The sequence below is a fragment of the Indicator indicator genome, chromosome 3, assembly GCF_027791375.1.
Source record: "Indicator indicator isolate 239-I01 chromosome 3, UM_Iind_1.1, whole genome shotgun sequence".
In the NCBI taxonomy this organism is placed as follows: domain Eukaryota; kingdom Metazoa; phylum Chordata; class Aves; order Piciformes; family Indicatoridae; genus Indicator; species Indicator indicator.
Genome location: NC_072012.1, coordinates 51,742,045 through 51,758,964, shown reverse-complemented (window position 1 = coordinate 51,758,964; position 16,920 = coordinate 51,742,045). Strand labels below are relative to the sequence as shown.

The following is a 16,920-nucleotide window of genomic DNA, read 5'->3' as shown; positions in this document are numbered from 1 at the left end:
CTTGGAGGGAAGGGGAATTTGTAATACTCAGAAGCAGCTATACTGGTTAATAGAACTTGACACTACCAATAGCAGGTTTTTATTCAGTATTTATTAGTGAAATTTGGCAATTGAATGATTTGAACTTTGGGAATGCTACTTTTTAGTTGTTTGTCTCAAGCATGATTTTAGGCTAATGAAAATAACTGTGGAGAGTTTTTCTAGTCTGAGAGAACTCTGCTGTCATGGGATCAGTGTGTTGCCTTCCCTGGCTCTTTTCTCTGGTTCAGTGAGTTTTGGATCCCATAAGGGTGGAGGGAGAAGAAAAACTGCGTGAGCAACAATCTCTGTTTTCATATTTCTCAGCTGTAGATTAGGCAACAGTAGGCCCTCTTTCTAGACAAACCTCTCTGTAGAGGACAATGTGCCATCTGTTTTTACTCAGTACTAGAAAGGCTCTGTTGAAAGCAGTAATTGAGCTTGGCTACAGCATTTTTCCTTGTTTCATTCCAGGGCTTTTAACAGTAACATGAAAGCCTTGCAGAACATATTTTCTGAAATACACAAATCTATTTGTGGATCATTTTTGTGCTTTACCAACAGGGAGCTAACCTAACTTTCCTAAGTGTCGATCATAACCTTCCAGAAAGTTGTAAGCAGAACCCAATTCTCACCCTTCGTGTGATAAGTATTGATGAAGCAGCTATGGATTTTCTGAAGTAAGTGCAGATATCTATTTTTCAAATTACCTTTCCTTCCCTAAGCAAAAAAGATGTGTTAGTAAGAGCTTCTCATATCTTATACTGCTACAAATAATCTGTAGCTAGGCTGCTGTTAGGAGACATTAGCAATAGATGTTAGTGGGTGTTTTGTAACTCAGTAATTTTCTAGACTGATAACGAGTAATTTTAAAATCAGAATTCATCAAATTATTAAACTGCCTTACTTGCTTTGAAATCAGATGGGTTTATATACAAATCATATACTGAAACTTTCATTATGTGATTAACTAAAATAATATGTTTGGGGAAAATGCTATTTTTTGTAATCAACTTTTTCTTTTTTTTTGGTGAAACTTATGTTAAAAGCTTGTATCAGTCCGAGAATCATAGAATGGTTTGGGTTGGAAGCGACCTTAAAAATCATCTAGTTCCCACACCCCCACCATGGGCAGGGATATCAGCTCTAGACTGGGTTGCTCAAGGCCTGGCCTTGAACACCTCCAGGGAGGAGGCATCCACAGCCTCATGAGTGCACAAGTGTTTGAACACAACCAGGGTAAGGTCTGGAGGATTTTCTCTGTGTTTTTGCTTTTTCATTTTCTTTTTCCTTCCTCCTTCCTCTTTGTATCCTTTGTTCTTCCAGATATTGCCCCATGTTGATGGCTTGAGGCACTGGGGCAGTATTTGTGCACTTACCCTTTCAAAAGAGGTTTTAGTAGCTTATGTTGTTCCATAGTCCAAAAGATGGGAAATTCTTAGAGCTTGTTCAAATGGTTAGGTGCATGGTTATTCTTTGAGTGTGTGTTATTTTTTAAGGTAATACTCACATTTCAGTATCTTTATGGAAGGAAACTGTAAAGGGAATTAAGAGTCTTTCTCAGGGGTTTCTGGCTCTGATTGTGAGTGTACTGGTTCTTGGCAAAATTAAAATCTTGTTACAAAATTTATTGCCCTGCTGTGTTGCCAGAACAGAGAAGTTACTTAACAGTATTGGAAATGCAGTCAGAGTTTAATTACTCAAAGTTTTGTGAGGAGCATTAGCTGACAGCAGATGTTACAAGGCAGGAATTTTCATGAAGTCATGGAATCATAGGGAAGGGACCTCTTGTTCTGTGGCAGGTTGCTCAAGGACTACAGCCTGTTAGGTCTTTTATGATCTGCAAGGGTGGAGACTGTGCAACCTCTGTGGCAACCTATTCTAGTGTTGTTACCCTTGCAGTACGAAGGTGTTTCCTGATGTTCAGAGGGAACCTCCCATGTTTCACTTTGTGCCGGTTGTGCTGTCATTGAATTCCACTAAGCAGAGGCTGTCTTAGTTTTCTCTACTCCCCCCTGTCATGTATTTATACACACTGCTAAGATCCCTTGAACCTCCTTTTCTCTATACTAAGCAATTCCAGCTCTCCCAGCCTCTCCTCATATATCAGATGATTCATTCCCTTCTTGCCTGGGAACAGCAATAACAATCTAAATTATATAAGCTCTGTGTCTAAAAACTACTGTTGTTAGCACAACTTAACTGTCTGTAATTTTTCTTTCTGCAAGTGTTTAGACACATAAAGCTTGTTCTCAGTTGTGATAATATTCACTTTGAGATTCCTTTACATGAAGTGAACTGAGTGAGCTGAGAGTAAATAAACCAGTAAATTCAAATGTAATTTGTTATAGAATTGCATGGTTGTATGAGGCTTAGTGCTAATTGTTCACTCTCTGCAAGGTTTCAGTGAAATATAATATAATTTTGGATAGTTTATGTAAGACATTTTACATCTTAGAAGCCTATCATTCTGAGAAGTAGCTTTTTCTTGCATTTGTTGATACCTGTGAAATTTGGAGTTGATCCAATGTTATCTCTGAAACCTCCGGAAATAAGACCTGCTCACTGGGCTATAATTTTGGATTTTATGCTACCTGTGGTGCTACAGATTGTTTAGCTTTTATGCTCTTGCTCTGTTCTTTCCATTGTTGGCTAAATTCCAAGTTCTTTTTCTTGGGGGGGTGTTACTGAACTCTGTATCCTCTGCTGCAAAATTTGTGAATTGAGTAGTCTTACTTCCATTATTGTACTCACAGAGAATTTTGCTTAGGTACAGTCCAAAGGTCTGCTGCAGATTTTTAGGAGCAGCTATGCCCTGCTGTTACAAGCCATGAATCTTTTGATTTACATGTTGAATCTTTTGATTTACATGTTGAATCTTTTGATTTACATGTTGAATCTTTTGATTTACATGTACTTTTGAGAGACTCTGCTGTCCTCTGTAGGTGATTGCTGACTTTCCAGTTTAGGTGGTCTGATAGTATCCTATTATCATCTGGGACAGAATTAATTTTCTCTTTATTAGCTGGCACAGTGCTGTGTTTTGGATTTAGTATGGGAAGAATATTTATAACACACTGATATTTTAGTTGTTGCTAAGTAGTGCTGATCCTGTCCAGGATTTTTTAGTTTTCCATGCTCTGTTGGTGAGGAGATACACAAGAGACTGGGATGGATCACAGTCAGGACAGCTGACCTGAACTAGCCGAAGGGATATTCCATAGTCTGCGAAGCTTCATACATAAAGTGGGATGGGGATGGGGAGGGAGGGTTGTCCAGAGATGCCAGTCCCTGCTCTGGGACTGGCTGAGCATGGGTCAACAAGTGGTGAGCAATTGTGCATCACTTGTTTTTTTTTTTTTTATTGGATTTGACTTCTTTCTTTTTGTTATCTTCCTTCTCACTACAATTATTATTACAACTATGATTACATTTATTTTTATTTAAATTATTAAACTGTTCTTATCTCAACCCTTGAGTATTGCTTTTCACCTGAATCTCCTCTACTGTGGGAAGGGAGGGCTTGAGCGAGTGTCTGTGTGGTGCTTAGTGGCTGGCTGGAGTTAAACCACAACAGGCACAGGGAAGCTTTTAGGGATTTCATAGTGGGAGGTACTCAAAGTGGAGATGAAATGTCTTAAGAGACAGCAGAGAGGTAGGTCTGTGGCCTCAGAAAGTAGGATGACTGCTCCAAGGCAAAGCACTGGTGAGCAAGCAACTGAAAGTTGACAGTAGTGCTTTTCCATTTGCCTTCCTATTCTGATTAAAACAATTGTTGGTGTCCCTCCCCCTACTCCACCCCAACTGATGCTTCCACAGAATTTTTTGTCATCCTTTATGATAGTTTCTGATAGGGGCTTCTGGAAAGCCCTTCTTAGAATGGAACTTGCCTGACGAAATACCAAAGTTAACCATAATTCCTAGACTGTCACTAAGATACTGAGATGCAGCTTTGTGTCTACAGCTTGTTGTTTCTCTTCTAAAGAGAGATTTGTAGCTACTTCATGTTATTGTCTTGTTGGTAGCTAATTGTAATTGCTTTAATAAACTCTTCCAGTGGCTTGAGCTGAAGATTAGAACTGTCGTGAAATGTAATAAATTTCTGGATATTTTACACACAGGAGGAATTGTCCATGATTAGTGAATTGGTAGAGGAGCTGCTAATGGATTATTGCCAGAAAGGAATTTTTCTGCAGATATTCAGCAAGGACTTTTGCCTATGCTATCTCAAACTCGAGCACTTGGTAGTATGAGAATGAAATACAAAGTTCAATATATTTTTTTACTACAGTTGTTTTGAATTCAGTGATATTACCTGTAATTTCACCAATCAACATTAATTTTGATTATTTTAGAGCTTCTTCTGTGAAATTCAAGCAAGAGTGTTCCAAGCAAGTTGCTAATGACAGCAAAGTTTTCAAGAAGATTCAAGGTTTGTGTCTACCAGAACATATTTAACGATAACTTTTGTATCGGTCTTTGCAGCTCAACACAAGAAATAATAGCTATGTTGTAAAGATTTTATTTCTATAAACAAGTTAGATATTTACCAAATTGTTATTAGAATCTGACACGAGTGTAAGTCATTCATAAAAATACTTTCTCCTCTCTCTTTCTTTAAATATTAAACAGTCTGGTTGAAGATTGTGGTGATGGTATAGAATAATTGTGAATATAATTCATAAAATGTTAATCTCTGAAAAAATGCTGAAAGAGAGCAGTGATCCTGTGTTAAAATGGCATTAAATTCAAAAGGTTATTGGCAAAATGCACAAAGACAATCTCAATTCATTTGTATGAGGTACATCTTTTGGCCTCTACATTGATAAATTGTTTTTTGTTGGTCTCCAATATTATGCTTCCTAAAATACGTCAATGTGATTGAGTAGTATATGTATGTATGGATTATGTCATTAAATGTTACCAGGGTGCTGTCCAGAGTCTTTAGGACAAAGGCACAGCTTTGTGTTCAAAGTCAGGGGAAGATGGTTATGCAGTGCTGTGTGTTACCATCGTAACCTCTGATCAGCAAAACCTGTTGAACTAAACTGTTTGCCCCTTGTAGAATTGCCACTGTTTACTGGGGAGGTTTAGGTTGGATGTTAGGAAGCACTTCCTGACAGAAAGGCTGATCAGGCACTGGAATGGACTGTCCAGGGAGGTGGTGGAGTCACCATCACTAGAGGTCTTTAAGAAAAGTGCCATGGTCTGGTCGATGTGGTGGTGTTAGGTCGTCATAGGCTGGACTTGATGATCTCAGAGGTCTATTTCAGGCTCAATAATTCTGTGATTCTATGATTAACTAAACCTGGTGTAGTTAATGACAGCAAACACTGGTCCCTAAAATCTGCTTGCACATTCACTTTTAGAAAAATTACTGGACTAATAATTAGGGATATTTTTTAATCTTGCAGTTATTAATTTCCCCCCCTTGCATAATAGACACAAATTGATTTCTCAGTTACCTGACTACATCTAAGATTTGTTGGTGTGGCCTGGTAGAAGGTTATGTATATGTGCTTCAAGACATCTTTTAAGACATGTCTGAATTTGAACTTCACTGGAAAGAACCGAGAGGGGATCACATCAATGTGTATAAATATCTTAGGGGTGGGTGTCAAGTGGAGGGGGCCAGGCTCTTTTTGGTGGTTCACAGTGATAAGGAATGATGAGTTCAAACTTGAACATAGAAGATTTCACCTCAACATGAGGAGAAACTTCTTTACAGTGAGGGTGACAGAGCCCTGAAACAGGCTGCCCAGGGGGGTTGTGGAGTCTCCTTCTCTGGAGACTTTCAAAACCCATCTGGATGCATTCCTGTGCAGACTTCCCTAAGTGACCCTGCTCTGGCAGGGGGATTGTACCTGATGATCTCTTGAGGTCCCTTCCAGCCTCTGATACACTGTGATAACTTCCTTGTTTCACCCTCCCCCTATTTTGCTTTGTAATTGTAAATACAAGTAATTTGAAGATAGAATAATAGCAGATGACTTCTATTAACAGAATATGCTAAGAAACTGAAACATCCCTAAAGTAAACCTGCTACCTAAGGATTTGGATAAGACCATCTCTCTTAGCATAGAAGTAGTTCTCTGCATGTGACTTTGGAACCATTGCAGCATTGCTTTTGTTTGTTCCTGTTTCCACATGTATTTAACATGTTTGTACAGGGAAGAAGCAGCTCTGTGTCCCATAGTGCCATGTTTTTATTACCAAAGTAGTGTTCCTCAGTTACTTTGCGTGTTAAACCATATGGAATCAGTTCTGGCAGGAGTAGAGTTTTATCATCTGAGCTTGTAGAGCATGGTAGCCATTCTTCCTTTCCTCTGTGATCTCTTCAGAAGTATTGTTAAATTTTGCTGCTGCTTTATAACTGATAGTATCATTTTGAACTGACGTTTCCTCATCAAAGATATGTGAGCCTGTGTGCATGGATGTGTCATTTTAACCAGCAGTATTGTAAGTAGTTGTGTTTTTCTTTACTTTTTATATCAGCTCTACAGCAAGTAGCCCCCTTCAGGTAAACATTGTGTCATTTATTTCTCTAAATACTCAGGTAGCCTCCGAGAGACACTAAGAAAAAGAGGAGTTCGAGTCCTAACAGGCTTAGGAAGCTATTTCCGGCAAGTAGACAAGAATAGAAATGGTTTTCTCTCTCAGGCAGCCTTTAAAGAAGCTCTGAAAGTATTCCATTTGGAAGTGCCTGAAGGGGTAAGTCTAGGTGAAACTATAACAATGAGTGTTATCTTACTTTAATTCATGGAATCTCTTCTTTACCTAAAACTGGTAGCTGGTCTTTGCAAGGCTTTTTTGGATGGTTTTGTTGTTTGTTTGTTTGTTTGTTTTTTTGGAGGGTGAGGTGCTGGAGGATGTTTCCCTTGTGGTATGGTGGCATTTCTGCATTCAGTTTTATGTGAAATTATTAAAAATAAAAGGTATTCAACCTCTCAACATCATCAGAAGCAACTGGGATTGCAATCCATTTTTTCTTTTAAAAAATAATTTAGTTGTTATTATTTGCTTTTATGTTTATTTGTTTTATATATTTTAAAAGCAGCTCACAGCTGGCAGACACCTGCAAACAGTGTGAATTATGACCATCAGTGACTGATGATGACTTGCATTATTTTGACAAATCTTTGGGTCAGTTTGGATTTAGGACTTGGGTTTGGGTTTTTTGTTTGTTTGTCTGTGGGCTTTTTTTTTGTGTGTGTGTGAATGCTGTAATTTCCTATTGTAGCAATTGTTTCATTCTGGGACGTATTTTTGAACTGCAGGACTTTGAGTCCTTATGGCTTGCTCTTGATGGTAGCAAAAGTGATAAGGTTGACTACGGAGAATTTACTCGTGCTGTGTTTGGAGAAATGAACGAGTACAGGAAAGCATTTGTAAGAAAGGTAAGTTTTGTTGCAGATTTTTTAAGTATAGATATTTTTCAGTCTAACTTTGGAATTAGTTATTGACCATGTTCTGGTGGTTGCTTTTCTGAAATTGTGCATCTGGTAATTGACTTTTTTAATTTTCAGGTAAATTTATTATAATAAACATAAATTAGAGGCCTGCGTGCTGTTCCATTGTTGAATTAGTTGGTTTTAAACTCAAAAAAATAATTCCTTTATTATTTTAGGTTTATGCAGGTGTGTGTTATTCTTACAGTTCAATCAGTGTATAAAGCATCGGGCACCTTGAAACTCTCTTTTCCAGAAGTCTGGTTCCTCATTTTGGCAGACCACTATACCTGGGTGCAGACCTTTTCCCCTCAGTGGCTACACCAAGAGGCTATGATACTTCCCACCTCTGAGACCTACAATTGATAATTATATTTATGAGACTTCTGGTATTTGAAATGCCATTTGTTATGTGTCTATAATGTAATGTGGAGGTGTTTGCAGTACCAAACACAGACTGCAAACCAGAGAGTAGATAAGCAACTAGGAAGCAGCTTAACTTCAGATTCTAAAGGCGAGGTGGAAATTTTGGAGAGAATGCTATTTTTATTGAGTTGGTGAGGTGACCACCTTTGATGTGAAAGCTATTGAGATGAAATAAACATGAAACTCTATAATTATTTTTTTTGGTATCTGGTGCCTTACATAAAATCACAGAATCCCAAAATGTTAGGGGTTGGAAGGGACCTCGAAAGAGCTTCCAGTCCAACCCCCCTGCCAGAGCAGGATCATGTAGGATAGGTCACACAGGAGTGCATCCAGGTGGGTTTTGAATGTCTCCAGAGAAGGAGACTCCACAACCTCTCTGGGCAGCCCATTCAAGTGCCCTGCCACCCTCACAGTGAAAAAGTTTTTCTTTACGTTCCTGTGGAACCCTCTATGCTCCAGCTTGCACCCATTGCTCCTTGCCCTATCATTGGACCTCACTGAGCAGACCTGGCTCTGTCTTCCTGACACTCCTCCTTCACATATTTGTAAACATTAATGAGGTCACCCCTCAGTCTAGGCAAGCTGACGTAATCCCTGGCACAAGATCTAAAAATATGGACTAAGTAGTTAAGTGTATTTGATCTTTACAGCTTTGCACTTTTCTCCTTACATGAAAGTCTTTTTTTCCTTGATAGGCTTATATGAAACTAGATTTCAACAAAACTGGGAGTGTACCTATGGTTGATATCAGGAAATGTTACTGTGCCAAGAAACGTCCTCTAGTATTGGCAGGTAATTCATATGAATAAAATAAAAATAAACAAAAATATCTGTATCTACTAAAGTCATCTTGTTAGCAGAGGTACAAGATCCACACAAACTGTTTTCATATCAGCTTGGGCTTGAGCTGTTAAAAAGAATTTGTCCTCGATGAGCCATAATGTGTCTATCTGGAGCATGGTTTAAAATAGTAGTGAAGTTCTTATACACAATTTTCATACTTAGTTTTTATCAAGCTGCAAATGCTGCACGTGTTGAGTAATTTCTTTCCCTACCTGCGCAGGACTACGCTGAAGCAGTTATTTCTCAGCTTTGGTGTGCAAGTTACAAGTGGCAAGTATGGTATTAGTAGTTTTCACTGAGAAGGATGCTTGCATCTTTGGATGGAAAACAGTGATATGAAAATGAAGTGTTTCCAGCTAATGTACTCAGCACTTGAAGTTACTTCTGAACAAATTATTCATTTATTTCTGGGACAGGACTTTCATCCTTACAGAAGCAGTGTTGATATCTCCCATTATTTTTCAGGAGTCTCAAAAATGTTTAACTTCTGCCATTGAAAAAAAGAGGAATTAAAATATTTCTATGTCAGTTTCTAAAATAACATCTCCATGTACCAGACCAGTCATTGTGAGTGCCCCTGCTGTCCTGAACCTTCTGCTTTACCTGTAGAGGAGAGCATGTTTTTTGCACTGCCAGTGGTTTTAATGGTACCACATGAAGAGACATCATGGTGGTATGGGGATATTACACATGGATTTTTTTCCACTGCTATAATGCCTTTCCACCCCCTCCTGACCTTTTCCCCACCTTTTTTTTTTCTTTTTAATTTTTTCTCAATGCTAGGAAATCCTCAAGATGTGGAAATTAAGTCACATGTAAATTGCAGAACACTTTTGAAATAGGTCTTCCTAGAGCTTTATACCTCTATTACATTAAACATATGCTTTGTTACAAGAGAACTTCTGAATTACCTATATTTGAGTTTAAAAATGCATTATGCCATGTTTGCAGTCATTTGAAGAAATAAACCTTCCTGATCTCATAATTCATTAAAATTGACTGTGGCTCCCTCATGTTTCTGTTGATATTTAATGTTATCATGTATCATATAAAAAAGATAATTTCTGCTTCTGTTAAATGAGCCAATAACAACTCTGAAATCAGAACACTGAATTTGTTCAAGAAACAAATATTTGCAAGCTAAAATTTGAAAGCTTTTTGCCTTGAGTTATATGAAATGCTATCTATTCACTCTTCTGGAAAATGTATTTAATGGAAAAATATATTCTCCCAGGGAAAGCTACAGAAGAAGAGATCAAATCATCCTTTCTAGAAGCGTTAGGAGAATCCTGCAGCAGCCCCAATGAAGTGTCCTATGCTGAGTTTGAAGATTACTATGAAGGGTTAAGTTTTGGAATCGTGGATGATGAGGACTTTGTTAATGTATTAAGGAACTCTTGGGGAATTTAAAGCAGAAGGCAGCAGAAATGAAGATGAGATGTTTTCTAAATAATGGAGTCTTGATGTGTGTTACTTCATAATTAGTGTCTTAAACAGATACTGTGGACTGAAAATTTTAGATGCTTTTAGAATAATTCATGGCAAATTTCTCAGCCTCTGTTGAGCTATGCTGACCACATTTTTAATATAAATGGTGTTCACTCTTTTTCATTGCTAATAATAAAGGCTGCTCCCCATAGCAAAAGGTATAGTTTACTTGACATTAAAATAAAGTGGCCTATTTTAAAACAAGAGGGAATTAGAATACTAAAATGCATGAAGGAATAAATGCAGGAGAAAATTTGGGTTTATGGTGCATTGTGAAAAGCTTCAGATTTGACTGTAAAAATACCAAAGGTAGCTTTTCTTGAGAGCTTTCTTCTTATAAAAGTAATATGTTAGTTCTTAAAATGTTCTTTGTCCTGGTTCCTGTTTCTTATGCTGGTACTTAGCTTGAAAGACAGCAGATCAGTCTCTTCCAATTCTGAGGATGTTTGCAGTACTGACAGTGCAGAGATGTTCACATCAAATTAGCTCTCTGTCCTGCAGACCATCTTGACTGATCTTTGTTTTTCATCTTGGTCAGGTATCTTAAGATGAGCATTGAATCCCGAAGAGTTTATTAAGCACTTACGTATTTTCTAATACACTTTTTCCCTGTATTATGCTAAGTGGTTTTCAAAATAATTTATATTTAAACATCTGGTTTCTTTACTTTCTGTTGTTGTGGGATTTTTTAAGTAAAATTTAACAATGGTATCCTTTGTCAAACTGAGAGCAGCATTACCTGTCTCTCTGACAGTGTAAAAAAAAAAGTGTAAAAAAAAAAAATCAAAAAGCCACCTCTGTCACAACAAAAATTAAAACATGAATTAAATATTCATTGCTGCTTTAGTCATTCAGCCAGATCTGCTTTTCAACGTAATGTATCTTGTTAATTTTTTGCGGTAAGAAATAAAAAAATATAATATTAGTTATATAGAGAGATAGCCTTTGGTTTCAGTGTAACTGTACGCTGAACTGCATTTCTTAAGCCTCTGCAATTAAAATAGATTGGTTTCCTCTGTGCTTGTCTGCTCAGTTTTGTAGTCTGTGGTTCACAGAACCTTCCTCTGGGACAGAATTTGTGTTTCTTAGAAATTGAAGGGCAGTCCTGGAATGGATGTTTGAAATGAAGGACTTGGATCCCTCTGTGGCTGGCTGCTTTGTTGAGCAGCACTCTTCTTGTTCTCATCTTGTTATGATTTGATTGTCTGTACCCTGTCCTCAGTTGTAACTAGAGTTGCAGTTTCTGCTCCAAATTGTCCAGTGAGTGATTTGGGGAGGTTCTTTGGAGGCTGCAAAAGCCTGCAGGTAACAGTTTACAGAGAAAGGCAAATTCTGTCAGTGGTCATTCTAAGCAAGAATTCTGTGCTGCTCATTACAATTTCTTAGTTCCCATTCCTGCTGGAATTTCTTTTGCTGGAAATATTTTGTTAATTAGTGTTCTTGGAATTGGTGATTCTGTGAAGGGCAACTTGAGCTGTTTCTACAGGGCTCTGATTGTTAATGGCTCTGTTCAAATCACTCCGAAATAGCAAGTGGCATTGTTGTTAGTTTTTCCAGGCATCACCTGTACCGATGTATAACATTGTATCTCAGTCAAAAGAATATTGACATATTTCTGTTTGCAATGCCAAACATTTTTGCAATGCTTTTAGGCAGATTATTCCATATTACCATAGGGGAACAGAAAAACTGATGACGAGTGGATGTATCCTTCCTTGGCCTGCTCATCAGCAGAGGTTGTACAGGTCACACATGCTGCAAATGAAGTGTTCTCTATTTTGTTCTTATCACTACAATGAGGTGCTCTAGTAGGAATATTATTTCCTTAGCTTTGGTGGTCCTACTGTTTTTTCTTAATCTGAAGATAGACGGTTAACAGGGTAATCTACAATAAATCCTGAGGGTCAGAAATTGCCTAAAAATGCAAGTAGGTACTCTGATAATTATGTAAACCTGTGAGGTATAGTGTGTTAACTACGTGGTCAGCTATGCATCACTGGCTGCCTCAGATCATCTGCCCACTGGTTTTCATTGTCTAAACTTAAACTGGTGACACAGAATTCAAACCAACTTCTACTCAAGGCTGGCCAATCAAGCTTAAAGTTAGAGGAAAAACACACAAACTGTATTCAAACTAGTCTGTGGCCTCCAACTTCTTTTCCTACAAAACACATTTGCAGCACAATGTGCTTCTAATACTCTCAATTACAGAAGGCTGCTAAGACTCTTTAGCAGAAGTGTGAGTCAGGATGGCGCAAAGACAACTGATTTTATTAAGCAGTGAGTTTCAGGAAAGGGTCAGACAGCTTCTGTGAGTACTCCACATCGAAGGATACTTTCTAAATCAGAAAACGTAAGCAATGGTGAGAAAGGTAGCCAATGTAGAAAAGTTGTTTGAAACGTATTTGAAGACCCTCGAACTCATTCTCTTTTGTAAGAGTCGCTGCCAGTGTGGTGGGTTGAAATTACCCCCCAGCTAATTTGGAGAAAAATTACCCCCAAAATAAAATTGCCAGACCAGCTCATTTTGGGATGGAAGCAAATGAAGCTCTATTTACAAGCAAACTACAATCTGGAAATATGAAATGCAAGGACTATGTACAAAATGTACACTATATATACATTTATAAACAACACAGAAACTCCTCAGACCCCCCTGAACGGATCCAGGGGATCAATTCACCTCCTCCCCCACTCCCTCCCTCCTTCCCGGTACCTCACATAGTAGTTAAAACAGAGGTCGCCTGGCAAGACTACAGAAGAGAGAAAGAGAAGTTGCAAGCAGAAGTGACAAAAGAAGAAAAGAGAGAACTATTTCTGCCTCTGCTCTATATCTCCACTAGCAATCAAATTAATTCTATAGACCTTATCATTATTTTCCTTTTACATCCAATGGTAATTTATTTTACTTTCAGCCTTTGCACTCAGGGACTAGGCTAAAGTTCCCCCTTCTAACTGTAACAGCCAGCTAATCAAAGTTGGAGGGTCTTTGGGGGCAGAAAAACCAAAAAGATTGAGAATGTGGAGGTGCTGTTCGATTTGGGGGTTTGGGGAGTTGGTGTTCTTTTTTGGTTTTTTGGGGTTTGGTTATTTGATTTGTTGGTTGTTAATACTGGTTTAGAGTGCTGTCTCTTGATAGTAAAAGAGAAAGCCTACAACTAATTTCTTATGTTTTAGTCTGTTAAGTACATAAGTACATAGGAAAAGAAAAAAATGAAAAAAAGCCAAAAACCCCAACTAAAAACAGGATAATTGCTATGGCAAGAAAAGGTAGAAAATCACATACTTTTTTTTTATATATATATTTATTACTTTAATAATTTATCGTTCATACTCAGCAACTTTGAGACAGATAATTCTGTACTTGTTTTTCCTGCTGTTAACTGTCTTGTCTTTGAAGCTCTCAGGGCTCTGTTGTCATTGTGAGGCCTCTCCAGCAATGAAAGAGGCAAGCAGTATTTCCTTCCAGACCTGCTTTAGGCTGTTTTTTCCACAGAGAACATTGCAAAATACCACCTGAAGTGGAGGGTACTTAGGAAAATAATTGTGGTAAGATGGTACCCACATGATGACTCTATGCAATATTTTGTGACTCCTACGCTTTGTTGCATCCCTTTTGGATTGTGAGGAATTAAGAGTGAAAGTATCCTTCATGAAAAAAAAATACTCTGGGTATCATAGGTTTCTTAATGTTTGTTATAGCATCTGTTGTGTTTAGCTGGAATTGATAGTATCTGGGTACCTGTTTTCTGGCTTTTGTTTTTCTCGTGTTATAGTTTTGGATGGATTAATTGGATTTGTGTGTGGAAACGGCATATTTCTACCCATAAATCCTGCGCCCTATAAATCCATCTGCAGAGTCATATTCTTCCTCTTTCTTCCCTCTCTGCCCCTGTGGGAGATGCTCTCTCTCATCGGGTAATGCTGGGGAAGTATCTCAGGCCTCTTAGGCCTGTCTAGGCCTAATGCCAGGAGGAGAATGGGGGGGAGGGGGAGGCAGTCTCGGACCTGGCCAGCCTGAGACTTGCCTAGCAGTGGGAGGAGGAAAGAAGAGCCCTGGGGGTTTGGGTAGACCCTCAGGTGGGAGGAGGGAAAGATTGGGAAGCCTCTGGGTACTATGTAAGGGACTCTGTATGCTTTAGGATGTTCTTTGCCACTATGCTTTGCAGTTTTTCTGTAGTTTCACCAATCGCTTTTCCATTTAAACTTTCCATCACTCTCCAATCCGTTTGTGTGAGTCTCATTCTTTTGTCCCTTTCGGGGCAAGAGATGTTCTGGCTGGCCTCAAACCAGCACAGAAGGTCTCCTGCCCCAAGCCTGTGAGGCCCCAGGGGGGGAACAGGACAAAGGAGATATTTTCCATGGTTGATGAGGACTGGGTTAGGGAACACTTAAGCAATCTGGACAGCCACAAATCCATGGGTCCTGATGGGATGTGCCCATGGGTGCTGAGGGAGCTGGCAGAGGTTGTTGTGAGACCACTCTCCATCACCTTTGGTAGGTCCTGGCAGACAGGAGAGGTGCCTGGGGACTGGAGGAAGGCAAATGTCACTCCAATCTTCAAAAAAGGTTAGAGGGAGGTCCTGAGTAACTCTAGACTGGTCAGCATCACCTCCATCCCTGGAAAGGTGATGGAGCAACTTATCCTCGGCGCTGTCCATAGGCACATCAAGGAAAAGAGCGTCATTAGGAGCAGGCAACATGGCTTTACCAAAGGGAAGTCATGTTTGACCAACTTGATAGCCTTTTATGAGAACATAACCAGGTGGATAGATGATGATAGAGTGGTGGATGTGGTCTATCTTGATTTCAGTAAGACATTTGACAACATCTCTCACAGATGCATCCTTGCAATTAAACTTGAGGCAGAGTGTTCTGGATGATCAAGTAGTGAGGTGGATTGTGAACTGGTTGAAGTCAAAGAATTGTGGTCAAGGGGACGGAGTCTAGTGGAGGCCTGTGTCTTGTGGAGTCCCTCAGGGGTCAGTACTGGGACCAGTACTGATCAGTACTGTTCAATACATTCATCAATGACCTGGCTGAGGGCACAGACAACATTGTCAGCAAGTTTGCTGACAACACCAGGCTGGGTGAAGTGGCTGACATACCAGAAGGTTGTGCTGCCATTCAGTGAGACTTGGAGAGGCTGAGAGCTGGCCAGGGAGAAATTTTGTGAAGTTCAGCAAGGGCCAGTGTAGTCTTGCACCTGGGAAGGAACAACTCCAGGGCAAGTATAGGTTGGGGATGGACCTGCTGAACAGCAGTGAAGGCGAAAGGGACCGGGGATCCTGGTGGATGGAAGGTTGACTATGAGCCAGCAATGTGCTCTTGTGGCCAAGAAGGCCAATGCCATTCTGGGGTGGATTAGAAGGGGTGTGACCAGTAGGTCGAGAGAGGTTCTCCTCCCCCTTTACTCTGCACTGGTGAGGCTGCATCTGGAATGCTGTGTCCAGTTCTAGGCTCCCCAGTTCAAGAAGGACCTCAGGGAACTGCTTGAAAGAGTCCAGCACAGAGCCACAAAGATGGTTAAGGCAGTGGAACATCTTCCATACAAGGAAGGACTGAGGGAGCTGAGGGCTCTGTAGCTTGGAGAAGAGGAGAGGTGACCTCATCCATGTTTATAAAGATGTGCAGGGTGAGCCCCAAGAGGACGGAGCTAGGCTCTTCTTGGTGGTGCCCAATGACAGGACAAGGGGCAATGGTTGGAAGTTGAGGCATGGGAAGTTTCACATAAATATGAGGAAAATGTTTTCCCTGTGAGGGTGACAGAAGATTGGAACAGGCTGCCCAGGGGGGTCATGGAGTCTCCCTCTCTGGAGATATTCAGAACTCGCTTGGATGCGTTCCTGTGTAATCTGGTGTAGGTGCTCCTGCTCTGGCATGGGGGTTGGACTAGATGATCTTTCGAGGTCCCTTCCAGCCCCTGAAATTCTGTGATTCTGTGAGAAGGAGACTCCACAATCCCTGGGCAGCCTGCTCCAGTGCTCGTTCACCCTCATGGTGAAGAAGTTTCTCCTCATGCTGAGGTGGAACCTCCTGTGCTCTAGCTTATATCTGTAAAAGCACCCAGAAAAGTGTGTTGCTTGTTTGTTTGTTAAAAGCAAGACAGTGAGAGGTGAATCAGTTGTCAGTGCTGGGTGATTAACTTTCCATATCCCTCGTGCTTCTTTTCTGATACTTACTCCTTTTCTCAGACTACGTGATTTCAGCGTTATCTCTCCAATTTCATTTTGATTTGCCTCCAAACTCTCATCTTTCATGAGCATCTTTCTTAGAAATGAGCTTCTGCAGTAGCAGAAATTCTAAAGGCTTTTCATAGAATCACAGAAGTACATCAAAATATGAAGTAGCATCCAGCAACAAAAATCCCTGGGATAGAGGGTAGGAGACTGAGCAAAAAGAAAAACCAAACAAACAGTGGCTGTGGTGACATCACTACTAATTAATAGTTTTTGTTCATTCTTACCTTTTGACTTTTCCCTGTGGAACACTACTTGTAAAGAAAAGGCTACCCACTGGCATAGGTCAGTAACAATTTTGTTCTTTTGCATACAATCAGAAGAAATCAGGCTGGAACAGATTTCATGAGATACTGTTTTCTCCGTTATCCTATATTACCTGCAAAAGAACAGTGTGTCTGCCCTCTTCTCATCTCTGATGGAGACTTCACCATACAGCCAGGTAATCTGTTCCA

General features: G+C 39.7%; 1 protein-coding gene across 1 annotated transcript in view; it reads left to right on the top strand.

Annotated features, from left to right (window-relative positions):
- CAPS2 (calcyphosine 2) overlaps positions 1–10,170 on the top strand; it is a 30,282-nt gene extending 20,112 nt beyond the window's left edge. Inside the window, exons 11-16 of the mRNA XM_054399654.1 lie at positions 583–698; positions 4,374–4,454; positions 6,579–6,729; positions 7,296–7,415; positions 8,591–8,687; positions 9,973–10,170. Coding sequence (XP_054255629.1) covers positions 583–698; positions 4,374–4,454; positions 6,579–6,729; positions 7,296–7,415; positions 8,591–8,687; positions 9,973–10,148 — 741 coding nt within the window. The 3' untranslated portion in view covers positions 10,149–10,170. The remainder of the gene's footprint in view (positions 1–582; positions 699–4,373; positions 4,455–6,578; positions 6,730–7,295; positions 7,416–8,590; positions 8,688–9,972) is intronic.
- The last annotated feature ends 6,750 nt before the right edge of the window (positions 10,171–16,920 follow it).